Source organism: Herpailurus yagouaroundi, unplaced genomic scaffold (genome assembly GCF_014898765.1).
Source record: "Herpailurus yagouaroundi ecotype Mexico unplaced genomic scaffold, PumYag 160, whole genome shotgun sequence".
Classification (NCBI taxonomy): Eukaryota; Metazoa; Chordata; class Mammalia; order Carnivora; family Felidae; genus Herpailurus; species Herpailurus yagouaroundi.
Window position 1 is genome coordinate 22,304,135 of NW_024412401.1, and position 17,004 is coordinate 22,321,138.

At 37.7% G+C, this 17,004-nt stretch overlaps 1 protein-coding gene across 3 annotated transcripts in view; it reads left to right on the plus strand.

The window, feature by feature from the left end:
• ZCCHC7 (zinc finger CCHC-type containing 7) overlaps positions 1-17,004 on the plus strand; it is a 251,698-nt gene that overhangs the window by 184,563 nt on the left and 50,131 nt on the right. For all 3 annotated transcript variants that reach the window (XM_040481705.1, XM_040481707.1, XM_040481706.1), the window contains 3 exons: positions 13,451-13,494; positions 14,752-14,877; positions 15,805-15,975. In XM_040481705.1, the coding sequence (XP_040337639.1) occupies positions 13,451-13,494; positions 14,752-14,877; positions 15,805-15,975 (341 nt within the window). The remainder of the gene's footprint in view (positions 1-13,450; positions 13,495-14,751; positions 14,878-15,804; positions 15,976-17,004) is intronic.

Sequence of the window (17,004 nt, forward strand, 5' to 3'; positions counted from 1 at the left end):
AAGGATAGGACATAAATATCTGGCAGCTTCATCTTTGTGATCTTTATTCCATAAACACTGGGTAGGTACAGGTATGATTATAAATGTCCAGTTATCTTATGTTTCTGTGTCTACTAAGTGGTTTGTATTCAATAGCAGTGGTTTTTAAAATGTTTTTTAGTTCCGGGGCACCTGGGTGGCTCAGTCGGCTGAGCGTCTGACTTTGGCTGAGGTCATGATCTCACAGTTTATGGATTCGAGCCCCGTGTCGGGCTCCGTGCTGACAGCTCAGAGCCTGGAAGCCTGCTTCAGATTCTGTGTCTCTCTTACTCTCTACCCTGCCCCCACTCACGTTCTGTCAGTCTGACAAAAATAAACATTTAAACATTTTTCTTTTAATTTAAAAATTAAAAAAATATTTTTTAGGTCCTTTAGAATTTCCAAATCTGTTTTTTTTTTTTAAGCCACAGAGAACTGTCTTATTAAACTTGCATATGTACAGTGACAATCCATGAAATTGTCTCTTGGCTTATTTACCCCCAGTTCAGAACAGTGTTTACTCACACAAGTGTACATACTGATATTTCCCTTTTTTATCCTTTTTGACTTTTTCCTCTAACTTGTTTTTTCTAGTGTAATTCAAAATATGCAAGAAGTTGTGCTGATAACTAGATAGATATCCATAGAGAACTTACGGTGTAGTGAGGGAGGTAAAATATTTACTAATATAGCTGTTAACACACGGTTTAGAAGTACTTATTAATAGCCTAAGAGGTAAGAAATAAGGTGCTTTTAGGGAGGGAGAAAATACTTCTAGAGTAAAATCAAAAGAGGAAATGTTATTTAAGTAATTCAATAAACCTGAGTACCTATGATAACTAAATGATCATGCTTTGAATTGGAAGATACAAAGATAGAAGTGACATGATTAGGGGTGCCTGGGTGGTTGTCAGTTAAGCATCCGACTTTGGCTCAGGTCATGATCTCACCGTTTGTGAGTTCAAGCCCCACGTTGGGCCTGGAGCAGCCTGGAGCCTGCTTCAGATTCTGTGTCTCCCTCTCTTTCTGTGCCTCTCTCGCTCGCACTCTCTCAAAAATAAACAAACATTAAAAATAATTTAAAAAAAAAAAAGAAATGACACGATTAAAGTCTAGGATGTTACCTAGTTGAGAGTGATCATCTTTGCTATTGAAGGGTTATCAGGGAAGACATCAGTGGAGGAGGTAACACATGATTAGGGACTTGAAGACCAAGTTCTAGTTCCAAGTTGTAAAGTTGGGAATGGCTTGTGTTCCAGAGCATAGTTGCAGAGAGCAACAGGACACATTAAGGAAATTCTTAAGCATAGCTAAAGTACTGTGATCAGGAAGGTGAAACTAGAGAAACAGGTAAGGGCCAAATCATGGAAGGCATTGTGCGGCATACAGAGAGGTTTTACATTCATCCTGTAGGGATCAAGGGACCATTCAGGGCAGAAGGTACTCATATTTCCATTTTAGAAACATTCCATTCACAGTATATACGGGTATCAAATCATTGTGTTGTACACCTGAATCTAATGTAAAAAATAAAAACATTCCAATAACAGTGGAATGGAAAATTAGTTGTGGCACTAGAGATAGTCAGAAGTTATTTTTATAATCTAGCTGAGAAACTAAGTATCTCTGGGCCAGTATAATGGTATTGAGGCTGTTATGGAGAGAGAATTTACAGGATTTGGTGAGTAATTATATGAAAGGTGAGAGGGAAGAGTTGAGGTTTTTTAACCTATAAAGTAGACTTTATAGGTTTTTCAACCTATAAAATAGATTTATACAAGTTATTGAGATAGAAGATACAAAGAGGAGAAGTGGGAGCTTCTGTCTGTTTTTAAAAGAAATGCAAGGGGCGCCTGGGTGGCGCAGTCAGTTAAGTGTCCGACTTCAGCCAGGTCGCGATCTCACGGTCCGTGAGTTCGAGCCCCGCGTCAGGCTCTGGGCTGATGGCTCGGAGCCTGGAGCCTGTTTCCGATTCTGTGTCTCCCTCTCTCTCTGCCCCTCCCCCGTTCATGCTCTGTCTCTCTCTGTCCCAAAAATAAATAAACGTTGAAAAATAAATAAATAAATAAAAGAAATGCAAGGAAGGGGGAGAAAATGAAGAATTCATTTTTAATGGTTATGAGTGTGAGTTACCTGTGAGATGTCTACTCTAGATGTCCAATCGATCAGGAACTCCAGAAAAGATCTGGCCTAGAGATGCAGATTTGGGAGTTCCCACCATGGACATGTATGACGTAAGCTGGGACTAAGAATGTGGAATGAGGAAAAAAAGGGCAAAGAGTGGAGCACACCAAGTAGTCCATGAAGGAAGAAGAAACCATGAAGAGGGGGAAGAACTAGGAAAGTGTTTTGTTATATCGTCCGTGAGAATTGTGAATGCTCACAGGGGTCAGGTGAGGGAGAAGTACTGAATATTACCCATTGCTATGAGGAGCTGAGCCCTTAAAGGACATTTAGAATTTGTAGTTATCAGAATTGGACTGGGTTAAGTGAAAAATTGGGCAAAGAGGGAGACAATGTTGGAGATCAAGGGAATAAAATGAGCAAAAGTACAGAGAACAAAGCAGTGGGAGTGTTAATTTGCAAACAGCATCGTTTAGTTTAAAATATTAGGTATGTAAAAAGGGAGTGTAGGCAATACATTTAGAAATGTAACATTTTTCATTTGTCTTTAATGCTGAAGCTGCCAAATTATTTAACTTCAAGTTATCTGATGGGAAGATTATTCATTACCTTCTCCACATTTCTTTATTTTCTTGACCATTTCACTGTGTTTTAGGGTAGTGAAAGAAGGCCATCTCGGTTAAGTCAGAGTTTTGTCTGTATCCTGGAAGTGAGAGGATACTGAGAAGGCCCAAAATCTTGGTTCCTTAGGTACTGCAGGTAGACAACAACCATTGTCTTTTCCGCCCAATCACTGATTGTGAGCTGTGTATACTCACAGGTTATTTGGGGAGAAAACAATTGCATACTTACATACTTAGACTTATATACTTAGGACTTACATACTTAGAATTATAAGGAAGGCCATCTTGGTGATACAGTCATAAGTTAATTGCTCATTAGTAGAATTCAGTATTTCATGTTAAATAACTGATTCCCCAAATAATAGTGGATTTTTTATCTTTAACACTTGATTAATCATCTTTCTGTTTTAAAGACAAAATTATCATGGTTATTTACTTAGCGCAGTAATGTTTTTTTTTTTTATTATTTAGCCCAAAAATGCACATACTTCTCCACTATGTGGTGAGTTTCTTGAGGGCAAGCACCACGTCTTAGTCATCTTTGTGTCTCCTACACTGTCTTTTACAGTGATAGATATTCAATAAATATTTGTTGAAAATTAACTTGACACTACATTAAATGAAAACATATTACACATTGAGGAAAGTTGTGTTTACATACTTTTTTAGTAGGTGCCATGTTCAATGTGGGACTTGAACCCATGACCCTGCAGTCAAGAATCATGTGCAATACTGACTGAGCCAGCCAGGTGTGCCCTGCATTTACATTCTTAGATAATTAGTAGTGAGAAGATAAGTTTTTATATCTGATTTGCTGAATATTCAAATTGAGCCCACTGTATGCTAAGAAAGTCATATATAACAACCTTTTCACTGAAATTTAATGAGATTTGTAATTTTAGATGTTAGAAATTAGGATATCTAGAAAATATAAGGTATCTATGACTTCCTTATAAGAAGGAGCTATAGGGCATTAGGCTTAGGAAAAGATTCTTCTTAGACCATGGCACCTTTGCTGCAAATAACCAACTGGATGTGCTGAACTGAGTCCTTCTGTAGTCTTTGGTGATCTTTAGAATACTTTTTATTAACTACTATTTCCTGTCAAGTTATTCCAAAAGGTGGAGAGAACCACCTCTATAATTGTCTGTGGCTGCTCTTAGCAAAAGAATAATCTTCAGCTTTCCCACCCACCAGAATGTAGACTAAAGTAACTACAGCAGGGCAGGACCTGGCTTTCCTCCTAAGATATCTAATCCAGACTTTTCCTCACATCCTTTGAAAACTGAATGCAGTCTTACGGATAAAGAGCTACATTAGCACTGCCTTTCACAGAAAGCATCAGTTGCCAATTTTTGTAGAAAGTAAACACATAAAAGTGAGTATTTAAAAAAAAAATCTGAAAGGGGCACCTGGGTGGCTCATTCAGTTGAGCGTCTGACTTCAGCTCAAGTCATGATGGGGCCCTGCATCAAGCTCACTGCTATCAGTGTGGAGCCTGCTTCAGATCCTCCGTTCCCCACCACCCCCCCCCCCCCCCACCCCGGCCCTGCCTCTGCCCCTCCCCCACTCATGCTCTCACGCACTTGCTCTCTCTCAAAAATAAAACATTTTTTAAAAAAGTAAAAATTTGTTTAGCAATAACATACAGGTTTCTGAGGATACAATGTATATTTAAAACAATTTATAGACTCTGAATCACCATATAAATACGAAAGATGTTTATGTTTATAACCATGCAGTAATAGAGAAAGAGAGTGTACACGTGTGTAATTAAGATAGCAGAATAGTTCCAGAAATAGGAGAAAATGTGTAAAATATGTGTAAGGTTATGGGTTTACTTTTTTGTTTTGAATGTTATTTCAGAAGAGATGAAGTATTCTGGTTGTTACATAGTGTCAACAGAAACACCGAATTACTGTTTTACTGTCTCTTTCTTCAGCATTACCTCTGGCAGAAAGAGACCTGCTATGCTATTCCTTGGAAAGCTCACCCAGTAGAAAGTCAAGTTAAACCATATAAAAAGGTCTATCGGGGCGCCTGGGTGGCTCAGTCACTTAAGTGTCCAACTCTTAATTTCAGATCAGGTCATGATCTCATGGTTTGTGAGATCGAGCCCTGCGTCGGGCTGTGCACTGACAATACGGAGCCTGCTTGAGATTCTATCTTTCTCTCTGCTCCTCCCCATCTCCTGTTCTCTCTCTCTCTCAAAATAAATAAACTTAAAAGAAAAAAAGGTCTATGAAAATTCTTAGGAAAGGAATGATCATACCCTTTGTTCCAATCAAGCTGTATTGTTTGCTGTATCCTTTTACCTCTTCCATTCTGTTGCTTGTGCCTTTCCTTTTTACTGGTGTCCTCTTTCATCTCTATTAAAATACTATTTAAGACTTCTTCTTTCAGCTTTGTTATGTAAACTTATACCAGACTTTACCCCCTGGCAAGAAATGATGAAATTAGCAGACAGGGACTTTAAAACAGCTATTGTAAATACACACAGATTTCAAGGGCAAGATGAATATAGACAACAAACAGTCCTGGATTGTGATTTGTGAGAATATGGAAACAAACGAGATATACCCTGTAATCAACCTAGCTTTCTGCCTGGACGCCTGCCTCATGGCACCAAGAGAGGGAACCCAAGTGCAGCATTGTAGCCTCCCTGAGATGAGAAGCAGAGACAGAGTTCAGAGAGGCTAAGGAAGCTATACTCTGTGGGGCAGAGTACTGGAGGGTGGGAGCTGTGGAGGGAGATAATTCCAGAAATCTGGATAGGGTTACCCATGAATACCAAGGATACTGTGTTCCTATCTGTGTACAGATAGGTCAGACTCCACTAGACTTGGACAAAAGCCTACTGTCTATAGTCTGAACAAGTCCCAGAACTTACCTGAGTTCTTACTAGCAAAAGTGGAGAGAGAGTGTTGAATACCTGCAATGTTTAATAGAAACCCTAGAAGGTACATCTTTATTAAGATTAAATTAGCTCCAGAGTAAAGGCTACTGTGGACCTACCCTAACAAAGCTTTAAAGGTCTAGTCTGGAATTTGCTTAACTGCTCATCAAAACAGAGTCTAACACTTGAAAGTAAAAAAACAAGAGTGAGACATTCAATAGTGTACCATTTACAATAACTAGCATCCAAGAAAAAAAAATAACTAGGTGTTCAAAGGATGATGTCACTAATAATAAAAAAATCAGTCAAATAAAACAAACCTAGAAATTAAGGAGTTAATGAAATTACCAGGAAGAACTTTATTTATTTTTTTAAATGTTCCTTTATTTTTGACAGAGAGACAGAGCATGAGAGGGGGAGGGGCAGAGAGAGAGGGAGACACAGAATCCGAAGCAGGCTCCAGGCTCTGAGCTATCAGCACAGAGCCCGACGCGGGGCTCGAACCCACAGGCTGGGGGATCATGACCTGAGCTGAAGTCGGACACTCAACCGACTGAGCCACCCAGGCGCCCCCCCAGGAAGAACTTTAAAGCAGCTATTGAAAACATACACTAAGGTTTAAAGAAAAAGAAATATAATAAGACAAATGGAAGATACAAAAAAAAACCAAATGGATCTTCTTAGGACTGAAATATACAGTATTTGAGAAAAAAAAATTTTTTTTTGGATGGGCTTAAGTACAAATTAGGTGAATCAAAAGGAAAGAATAAGTCTATGTTATGGACATATGTACTGATAATTTCAACAATTTAGAAGTAATAGGCAAATTATTTGAAAATCAGGTTACCAAAACTGGCCCAAGAAGAAAAAGAAGATGTGAGTACTTCCATACCTACTAAAGAAATAGAATTACTATTTATTATTATTTTTAAAACCTCCCTGCAGGAGTGCCTGGGTGTCTCAGTCATTTGGGCATCCGACTCTTGATTTCATCTCAGGACATGAGCCCCATGTCAGGCTCTGTGCTGAGCCTGGAGCCTGCGTGGGATTCTCTCTCTCTCTGCCCCTTGCCTGCTTGTGCGCACGTTCTCTCTCAAAATAAATAAATAAAAGAAAAATTCATCTCTGCGAGTAAAATTCCTGGCCCACAACAGGGAAAACTCCAGGCTAAGTGACTTATCTGGTGAATTCTATCAGATACGGAAGGAAGAAATAACACCAGTTCTACACAAACTCTTCCCAACTCCTATCAGGTCAGTTTTACCCTAATATAAAAACCATAAAAAGACACTGTAAGATAAGTGTAAATCAATATCCTTCATGAACACAGATGTAAAAATTCTTAATAAAATACTAACAAATTGAATTATGCAGTATATTGTAAAGTATAACACATCCTAACCAAGTGGGATTAATCCCAGAGTACAAGATTGGCTTGACATTTGAAAAAGATTCACTGTAATTCACCATATTAACAGAAAGAGGAAAAACCATAGGGCCATCCCAGTTAATGCAGAAAAGGCATATGATAAAATTTAAAACATTCATAATTAAAAACTCTCAGGAAAGTAGGAAAAGAATTTCCTCAACCTGTAATGAAAAATCTACAGCAAACAGTTTGCTTAATTCAGAAAGACTGAAGTTTCCCCCCTATTGGAACAAAGATTATCTTCTGTTACCACTTAATATTGAGTATTATATCTGGAAGTTCTTTATAATGCATTGAGGGAAGAAAAAGAAATAAAAGGCATACAGATAGGAAAGGACGTGATAAAATTGTCTTTATGCACAGGTGAAATAATAGTGTAAGCAGAAAATTGGGAGGAATTGGGATGCCTGGGTGGCTCAATTGGTTAAGTGTTCAACTCTTGATTTTGGCTCAGGACATGATTTCACAGTTCATGAGTTTGAGCTCTGCTTCCAGCTCCATGCTGACAGCATGGGTCCTGCTTGGGATTCTTTCTCTCTCTGCCTCTCCTCTGCTCTCTTCTCCTCACCTCAAAATAAATAAATAAACATTTAAAGAAGAAAAAGAAAATTGCAAGGAATCTACAAAAAGCTTCTAGGACTAAGTGCAGATTTGCAGGGTGCAAGGTGAACAAACAAAAATCAGTTGTATTTCTATAAACTTGTAATCAGAAACTGAAAAATGAAATTTAAAAAAATAATTAAAAATTAATTTAAGTTTTATCTTTAAAAACTTTTTGGTAGCAGAAAGAAACATGAAATATTCAAGGATATGATTATATGCAAAGCCTGTTCACAGAAACCCATAAAACATTGCTGAGAAAAATAAGACCAAAGCAAATGAAGAGATATACCATATTCATGTTTTAGAAGACTTGATATTGTTAAAATATCTTTCCAAACTGATCTGTAGATGTAGCACAATACCAGTCAAAATCTCATCAGGCTATTTTTGTAGAAATTGGTATTTTAAAATGTATACAGAAATCAAGGATGCCTGTCTGGTTCAGTCAGTACAGCCTATGACTCTTGATCTCATGGTCATGAGTACAAGCCCCACATTGGCTGTAGAGCTTACTTTAAAAAGAAAAAAAAAAAAAAAAAAGCAAGTTGAATCTTATACAGGAATCAGAGTGGTCTAGAATAACCAAAGCAATCTTGGAAAAGAGCAAAAGAGTTGGAAAACTTATTCTACAGGATTTTAGTTTTTTGAAGTAAAGCTGTAATATGGTGTAATTATAGACCTGTAGCTCAATGTAACATATTAGAACTTCTAGAAAGTGACCCACATGTATATATGGTCAATTGATTTAAACAAAGTTGCTAAAGCAATTCAATGAAGAAGGGGTATTTTTTCAACAAATGATGCTAGAACAACTGCATATTCATATGGGGAGAAATGGATAATAACTAATCATAAAAAGCCAAAACTATAGAATTTTAGAAGGAAACATAAAAAGTACTTGGCTTTTGTAACCTTGCATAGAGAGATTTCTTTGGGCATAAAAACTGTGAAGGGAAGGGTTGTCAAATTTATTAGAAGTTTTGCTTTTCTAAGAAAAGAACACTGCAAGTAAAATTCCTGGCCCGCAACAGTGAAAACTCCAGCCTGTTATTAAAAATAAATGAGGGGCGCCTGGGTGGCGCAGTTGGTTAAGCGTCCGACTTCAGCCAGGTCACGATCTCGCGGTCCGTGAGTTCGAGCCCCGCGTCAGGCTCTGGGCTGATGGCTCAGAGCCTGGAGCCTGTTTCCGATTCTGTGTCTCCCTCTCTCTCTGCCCCTCCCCCATTCATGCTCTGTCTCTCTCTGTCCCAAAAATAAATAAACGTTGAAAAAAAAAATTTAAAAATAAATGAAAAATCAAGCCACACTGGGAGAAATACTTGCCAACACATGTCTGATAAAAGACTTGTTTCTAGAATATAAAAAGGACTCTTAGAATTCAATCAAAGGAAGACAATCTCCTTCATCCCCCTCAAAAAAAAAAAAAAAGGTAAAACAACTCAATTTAAAATAAGCTAAGAGGCTCATGGGTGGCTCGATCCGTTGAGCTTCAGACTCTTGATTTCAGCTCAGGTCATGATCCCAGGGTCATGGGATCAAACCCACATTGGGCTCCACGCTGAGCATGGAGCCTACTTAAGATTCATTCTCTCTCTCTCTCTCTCTCTCTCTCTCTCTCTCTCTCTCTCTTTCTCAAAAAAAGTTTGAAAATAAGCTAAAAATTTGAACAGTTTTTGAAGGAAGATATATGAATGGCAAATAAATACATGAAAAAATGCTTAGCATCTTTAGTTATCAGAAAAATGCCCATTGAAATCCTAATGCATTACTACTTCACACACATTCGAAGGCTAAAATTAAAAAGACAGTTTCAAGCGTTGGCAAGATTATGAAACTATGGAATTCCCATACATCGCTGATGGGAATGTAACATGACACAACCACTTTGGGAAAATTTGCCAGTTTCATATAAGGTAAAGATACACTTAACCATATCCAATAATTCTATGCCTCGATATTTTCCCAAGAGAAATGAAAACGCATGTCAATTAAAAAGAAAGATTTTCACTAGAATGTTTTATTGCTGCTTTATAAGTGCTCAAAACTGGAAACAACCTAAGTGTTATCAGGAGATGAGCAGGTAAACAAATTGTCATATCCACACACTGGAATACTGCTGAGCAAGAAGAAGGAAACACAGTACTACTACTACCCAACGACATAGACGAATGTCAAATACTCAGAGTGAAAGAAGCCAAATACAGAGTGATACATAATATGGGATTCTATTTATATGCAGTCCTAGAACAGGCAAAGCAAATCTATGGTGACAGAAAGCAAATCAGTGGTTGCCTGGGGTGGGGGATCAAGTGCAGGTATGCACAAGGTAACATTTTGGGATGGTGGAGATATGCTACATCTGATTGTTGTGGTGGTGACACAGGTGTATTGTGCCTTTGTCAAAGTGCATCATACTGTATTTTTTACACATGTATATTTTTTAATATGTAAATTATACTTCAGTAAAGGTTTTTTTATGGTGAAGCCTTTTGTGACTTTTTACCTTTTTTCCCCCCAAATTCAGACATTGTTTATTCTTCCTCTCAGTATACTGTAGAATTTTGTTTGGTCTTCTCTTACTCTTTTCTTCACCTTTCCTTTGACTCCTTTACTAAGTTATAAGCTCATATTCATCTTTGTTTACCCTATAGCACCTTGCTCATTATAACCTTTCAGTATATGCTTGTTGAATTCAGTTGATTTGTTGCAAAGAAAGAGTTACCAGCCATTGCTTTGATTACAGTTCTGAAGTCTGAAAAGAATCATTGCCCCAGATATTAGCAAGATAAAGCTATAAGGCAGCTAAGAGTTAATATTAGGCATCTTTAGTGTGGTCCTAATTTTACACTTTTGGGTAATCCCATTTTATATCCTATGGCCTTGGGTGGTGAACACATGGAAGATGAGTGCCTCTAGGCCCCTTGGAAATTGTCTTTAAGGGAGGACACCCTGTGCCAGTTGCAAAGGCCTGGAGGACAATGTATTTGATTTTAGTAATGAATGAATATTCAAAAGAATCATAGAAGTTTAGTGCTAGACAGTACCATGGACGCCATTTAATCCAACCCATTATTATACAGGCCCAGTGAAGATCAATAAACTGCCCAATGCCAAACAGCAAATAAGAGATAGGGTTAAGACTGGAACCCAGGTTTCTGCCAAGTCCCACACCAGGAATTTAATAGGAGAATTGGCCGGCTGTGGAAGTTCTACTGAGTTGCCCTTAAACAAAGCTTCCGTTAGTTTGGGATTTAGAGTTAAGAAGTAAACAGGATAGAGAAAAGAGAAAAGGCAGGACTCAGCTGTTGTTACCAGTGTCCATCCAAAACTGGAACCAGAGGTGGCACCAAGAGTTGGCTCATGCATTCCTGGCAATGTCTTTGTTTATTTACCACTGAGAAGTTTGATTTCATCTGTAATTGAAACCTGTTTTGTGTACTTGTTGATCAATTTTCTACAGTAAGAATATACTATAGCTTGTAAGAGGAGTTAGTACACAACCTGGAATACTGTTGAATTCCACAGGAATGTTGAAACAATCTATAAGTTTATTTATTTTGAAAGAAAGAGAAAGAGAGTGAGCAGGGGAGAGGCAGAGAGAGAGAGGGGGAGAGAAAGAATCCCAAGCAGGCTCCACATTGTCAACATGGAGCCTGACACAGGGCCCAATCCCACAAACTGTGAGATCATGACCTGAGCCGAAATCAAGAGTCAGATGCCTAACTGACTGAGCCACCCAGGTGCCCCAAAGCCATCCAAATGGAGTCGGGTCTCCCTCTCTCAGACCTTCCCTTTTTTCACTATTCTCTGTTCCAGTATAAATGTATTTGGAATTGGGGGTGATAACAGTTGCTATTTTGCATCTCACTGATTTTAGGTTTTTATTTTTTTAAGACAGTATTAAATGAGTTTTTTTTTTTGTTTTGTTTTGTTTTTTTTTTTTTAATTTTTAAAAAAAATTTTTTTTTTTCAACATTTATTTATTTTTTGGTACAGAGAGAGACAGAGCATGAACGGGGGAGGGGCAGAGAGAGAGGGAGACACAGAATCGGAAACAGGCTCCAGGCTCCGAGTCATCAGCCCAGCGCCTGACGCGGGGCTCGAACTCACAGACCGCGAGATCGTGACCTGGCTGAAGTCGGACGCTTAACCGACTGCGCCACCCAGGCGCCCCTTAAATGAGTTTTTTAATTAAAGTGATTCTTAGTGGTCATTTTGAATTTTAAAGATGAAGGACATTGAGACACAAAAGGCAGCTTTGAAAGTTACAGCAAAGCATGCTCCTTAGATGGATCTTTTGAATGAAAGAATAACATGGACGGTGATGATGAAGGAATAGAAGCTGCTGCTATTTAATGTATTCTCCACTCTCAGTATATGGATGCAGCCTCCAAATTTTACAATGGAAATAATCATCAGCACAGCATCTCTGCTCTCCTCTGGATTGGTCTTTTTGTAAAGCAGCCTTTTGGTTTTCTTAGTAAAAGTATTTTATTTTAAAATATATCTCTAGACACTTACTCCTGGTAGGCCTGGGGAAACGTAGATTACTTCATGTCTCCTCAAAGTTCCTTTCAAATTAAAGAGTCCAGTTTGATTTGTGTTTTTGAGATAGAGAAGAGGAATAGATAGGAGGAAGGAAGAAATCTTAACTTTGCTTCAAGGAGAGAAAAAAAATCTTTCAGTCCTTTGTTGACACCTTAGCTTCTGCATTAGTCATGTGTCCCTTCCTCCGTGGTCATAAGTAGACCAAAGGAATAGCAGCAATTTGCAAATTTGTAAAGGGACAGTGCAAAGAGAAGAAAACAGCTGATAAAGAAAAATGTAGGGCTCCCAAACCCCCTAGGTTTTTGTAGTTGTATTTTTAGATCAATCAACGGTTTCTGGATATTTGGCCTCCTTGTTTGTTGTTTTGTTCCACTGTGTTTGATGTTATAAAATACAGTGCTAATTTCTAGCCTCAGTCATGAGATGGTATTTAAAGTTCAGTTTTTTAACCTGTTACTACCAAAGTCAACTACAATGGGAAGCTAGTAGACACCGTTAGTGCTGATATCGGAAGAAAAAACCTTTCTTCTGCCTGCTTGAGTCTGAATGGTAGGGTCCTGAGAATTAATTGCTGATAGATTAACAGAAGTGTGGGAGCACTTGGTAATGAGCAACTGAACTCAGTTGCCAGAGGTAAAGGTTTGTTTACCAACTCTCATAAACACAAGTATTTAGGCTTCAAAGGATGGAGGCTTTTGATGATGCTCATTTTTACAACTTGGGTTTTTTGGAATGTCCTAGAAGCCAAGGTCAGTCGCTTCCTTGACTAGAGACTCTAGGTTGGGGGAGGGTGGTGCTATGCAGATGACTTTCATAAAGCTCTGCTTTAGTCAGATAAGGGAAGTTTAGATAAGATTGCTTTCTGCATCTGTTGTTGGGGTTTTGGTTTTTCACTTATTTTTTTTTTATATTTGTTTATAGCTTGATGGTTTTCAGAGCATTTTCACATATCTCATTTGATTTTCACAGTAGTTTTTAGGAAGATGGGACAAATATTCTTATTCCCATGAATTACACAGGTGAGAAAACTGAGGTTAAGAGAGGCTAAGTATTTGTTCAGAGCCACACAGAGCCAAGATAAGAGGTTAAGGTATTCACATTTCTCATTACACCTTTGGGGTCCAATTTCAGTACTAACAAATTGAATAATGTCAATCTATAAGTGCTTTAAAAGGGTCAAGATTGAGTAACATTTTATTTGTTTTGTAGGAGAAGGTGGTGTAAACTGGTTCATCAGTGACAAAGATGCTGAGGTAAAATCAAATTGTTTTTCAAAGTTATGAATAACAGATTAATAATTTCCTTTGATTTGAAATTTCCTTTCATTTCATTATGATAATTTGATAAACTTTTTAGAGATAGCAGTGGTCTGAGTATGTTGCAAGAAAAAGTTTGATTGTAGTATATGGTGATTGAATTTTTCAGAAGTGTGGTTCAGCCTTGATTTTTGTCAGTCTGTTAATTGCCGTAGTGATTTAGTCCCCTTTCCCTTCTGTTTCTTCTGCCGTGGTGAGTCCTCTCAGCCCATATTGCCTGGTACCACTAAAGATCAACACCGGAAATAACTGCCTCTTCAGTGTAAGGAAATGGTTAGTCTATATTTAGCATGTGGCAGGTGTTTGTCTTTGTCAATTATTAGCCTTAATTGTGACAGATGGTTAGAAAAGAGAATAATTTTACAACTTGGAAAAAAGAAGTTTTAAGAGATAATTAGACTTTGTCTACGTGGGGCTTACCTGGTCAATCCAGCAGAATAACAAGTACAAGATGAAAAGCTTTTTCAAAGATTAGAATTCTACCAAACAAGATAAAAAAGCATGGTTGGCATTTTTACATATTCCCCTTTAGATATTCCATGTGGTGTGTTTTGCTAATATTCTCTTGCAAGACACTAGATTTTGGCTAGAATATGGGAGAGCTGGAATTGGATTAGTGTAGGCAGAATAGGTCTTGAAAGTACTCTATTGGAAGGAGATTATCCATTGTCTCTTAGAAATTATAATCCAGCTTATAGGCAGTAACCCTGGGCTGTTCAAAAGAAAGAATATATTCAGTAGTGATAACGGTTTTATAACTTTATAAAGGACAAAATCATTTTTTAAAAATTGCCCCAAATAAAATTTTAAGAAAGCTTCTCAGTTCGAAAAATATGGTGTATGTTCCTATATAGAAATCAGCGATATCTTTGACTCTGAATGCCACCAGAATGTCTAAATGATGCATGTCAGTGCCCCTACTAGACCTGAACTGTAAATAGAGAAACATACAAAAGAAATGGAACCATATGGAGAAGTGTAAAAGAGTGAGATGAGGGACAGACAAGTAGAGTTGTCTTCATGGCAACCCCTTTTAAGTTTTTATTTCTTTTAAGAACACAAAAGTTCTCTGTTGCTGGTTTCTAGATTAAACAGACTATGGCTGTTAATTCTTTTGAACAAAGTAAAATATTTTTTAAATTAATTAATTAAAATTAATTAATTAATTAATTTTTAAATTTTTTTTCCTCCTAGGCCCAGATAGTTAACAATAGATCATCTGGAAGATGGACCCACCGATACTATTCAGCCAACAAAAATGTTACCTGTAGAAATTGTGACAAATGTGGCCATTTATCAAAAAACTGCCCCTTTCCACAAGTATGTGAAATACGTTTCTCTCCACATTGTTACTTTATAGTCTTAAGGGTGGGCCCTATAACCTTATAATTCAAATCTTGTACAATATATGTGTGAATTTCATGTTACATTTTCATGTAGGTGATAGCCAAAGTAGTAGCACAGAAAGAACAATGAAGTTTGAGTCAGAAAAACCTGGAATCAACTTTAGCTTTCTTTCCATTAGTAGTTGCACAAGCTTAGGCAAATCATTTCACCCTCTGTGCCTCTGTTTTCTTGTCTATAAAATGAGGATTCCTGAGACCCCTTTCATTTCTAAACCTTCTACAGCTTGTTTCATTGTGGGCTAATTTTTATTGTTAGAAAGTTACCATTTTAAGCATTTATAAATGTTTATTGGTGTAAATTATGTTAGATACATCAACCTTTGGAACAACATAGAACTAAAGTTCTTGGATGTTCTCTGACACACAGTAAGCTCTTAAGAAACATTCCTTCCATTATTCCTTCTTCCAAATGATATGATTGTCTTTCAGATATTTGAGACAGCTCATATATTTCCTCTTTGTCTTTGGTTCTCCAGGCAAAGCAGCCTCTTTCAGTATTTGTTGCTCCTATGACTTAGCTTCCAGATCCTCATCAATCTGCTTTCCCTCTCAAACACAATCCACTTTGTCAGTGTTGCCACAAGATAAAGCATAAGAAGTAGATGCCAGTTGATACTACAGGCACAGTAAGCCTTTTTGGCAACCACAGAATACACATAGCTTGTGTTAAAGCTCTGATTTCAGACATTTTGTTTGATTTTACAGTTATGCTCAAGATCTAACCTTCACTGGGGTCTCAAATTGGAAATAACGTTTTATGGAATTATACAGAAAAGGAAAAGTTAATCTTCTATTTGAGACTGAACTATTTTGCTAAAGAGACTTTCTGTTTGCCACATAGAAAGTCCGCCCCTGCTGCCTCTGCTCGGAGAGAGGACACCTCCAGTATGCCTGCCCAGCCCGCTTTTGCTTAGGCTGTTCTTTGCCTATGCCTTCCACTCACAGATGTCTTGAAAGACCTTCCTGGAGAAAACGATGTGACCGATGTGATATGATAGGCCACTATGCTGATGTGAGTATCCTGCATAGAACTAATTTGTCAGACTTTGGGGGCAGTGTGCCAATTTGTAACTATCAGTCAGCCTACCTAAAAGAATATTCTATTCTAATTCTGTTCTAATATGTGTGTAATGATAGCCATGTCCCTTTGGCTATTGATCATCTAAAGCAGTGTTCTTTTTTTTTCTTTAAAAAAATTTTTCTTAATCTTTATTTTTGAGAGAGAGAGAGAGAGAGAGAGAGGGAGGGAGTGGGGGAGGGGCAGAGAGAGAGGGAGACACAGAATCTGAAGCAAGCTCCAGGCTCTGAGCTGTCAGCACAGAGCCCGATGTGGGGCTCGAATTGACAAAATGCGAGACCATGACCCGAGCCGAAGTCGGATGCCTAACCAACTGAGCTATCCAGGCGCCCCTAAAGCAGTGTTCTAACAGAGATCTTACTGAATGGTTCGTCGGGAGGCAGCATCAACAAATATTGTAAACCCATGCTTGCCCCCTTTGCTTAATGTGCTTGCCAAGTAAAGGTCGAAATGAAAGAGGTATGTAATAAATAACATGTAAATTTATATGTCTGTTCATGCATAGTTACATGAAAATATATACCCACTTAGCAGTTGTATACAAAGGTCTATCTATCTGAAGCCTGGCTTGATGCTGCTTATTGATGGTTCTTGCTGATAGAATAGTCTTAAACAAGAAGAAGGACAAAATCCCCAGTACTTTAGATCTGCTTATCTTAGTTCTTTCTTTAGATTAAAAAAAAAAGGGGGGGGGCAGTAATTTAAAAGACATTCAGTTACTTGTACACGTTAAATTTAAGCACATTGTTATCTTGGACATCATTTTACATCATTTGGGATTTTAGTCACAATTTCAAAGACCAGAGGGGCTGTGGAAGTTAATATATTTTTTTAAAGTAAGGATCTTTTAATTTGTATTTCCCAAAGACATGATACAAAGCCACAAACATTTTTCTAATTTTATTTATATTGAAATATCCTATAACCTTTTCCTAAAAAAAAAGTAATACGGCTTTTTGTTAA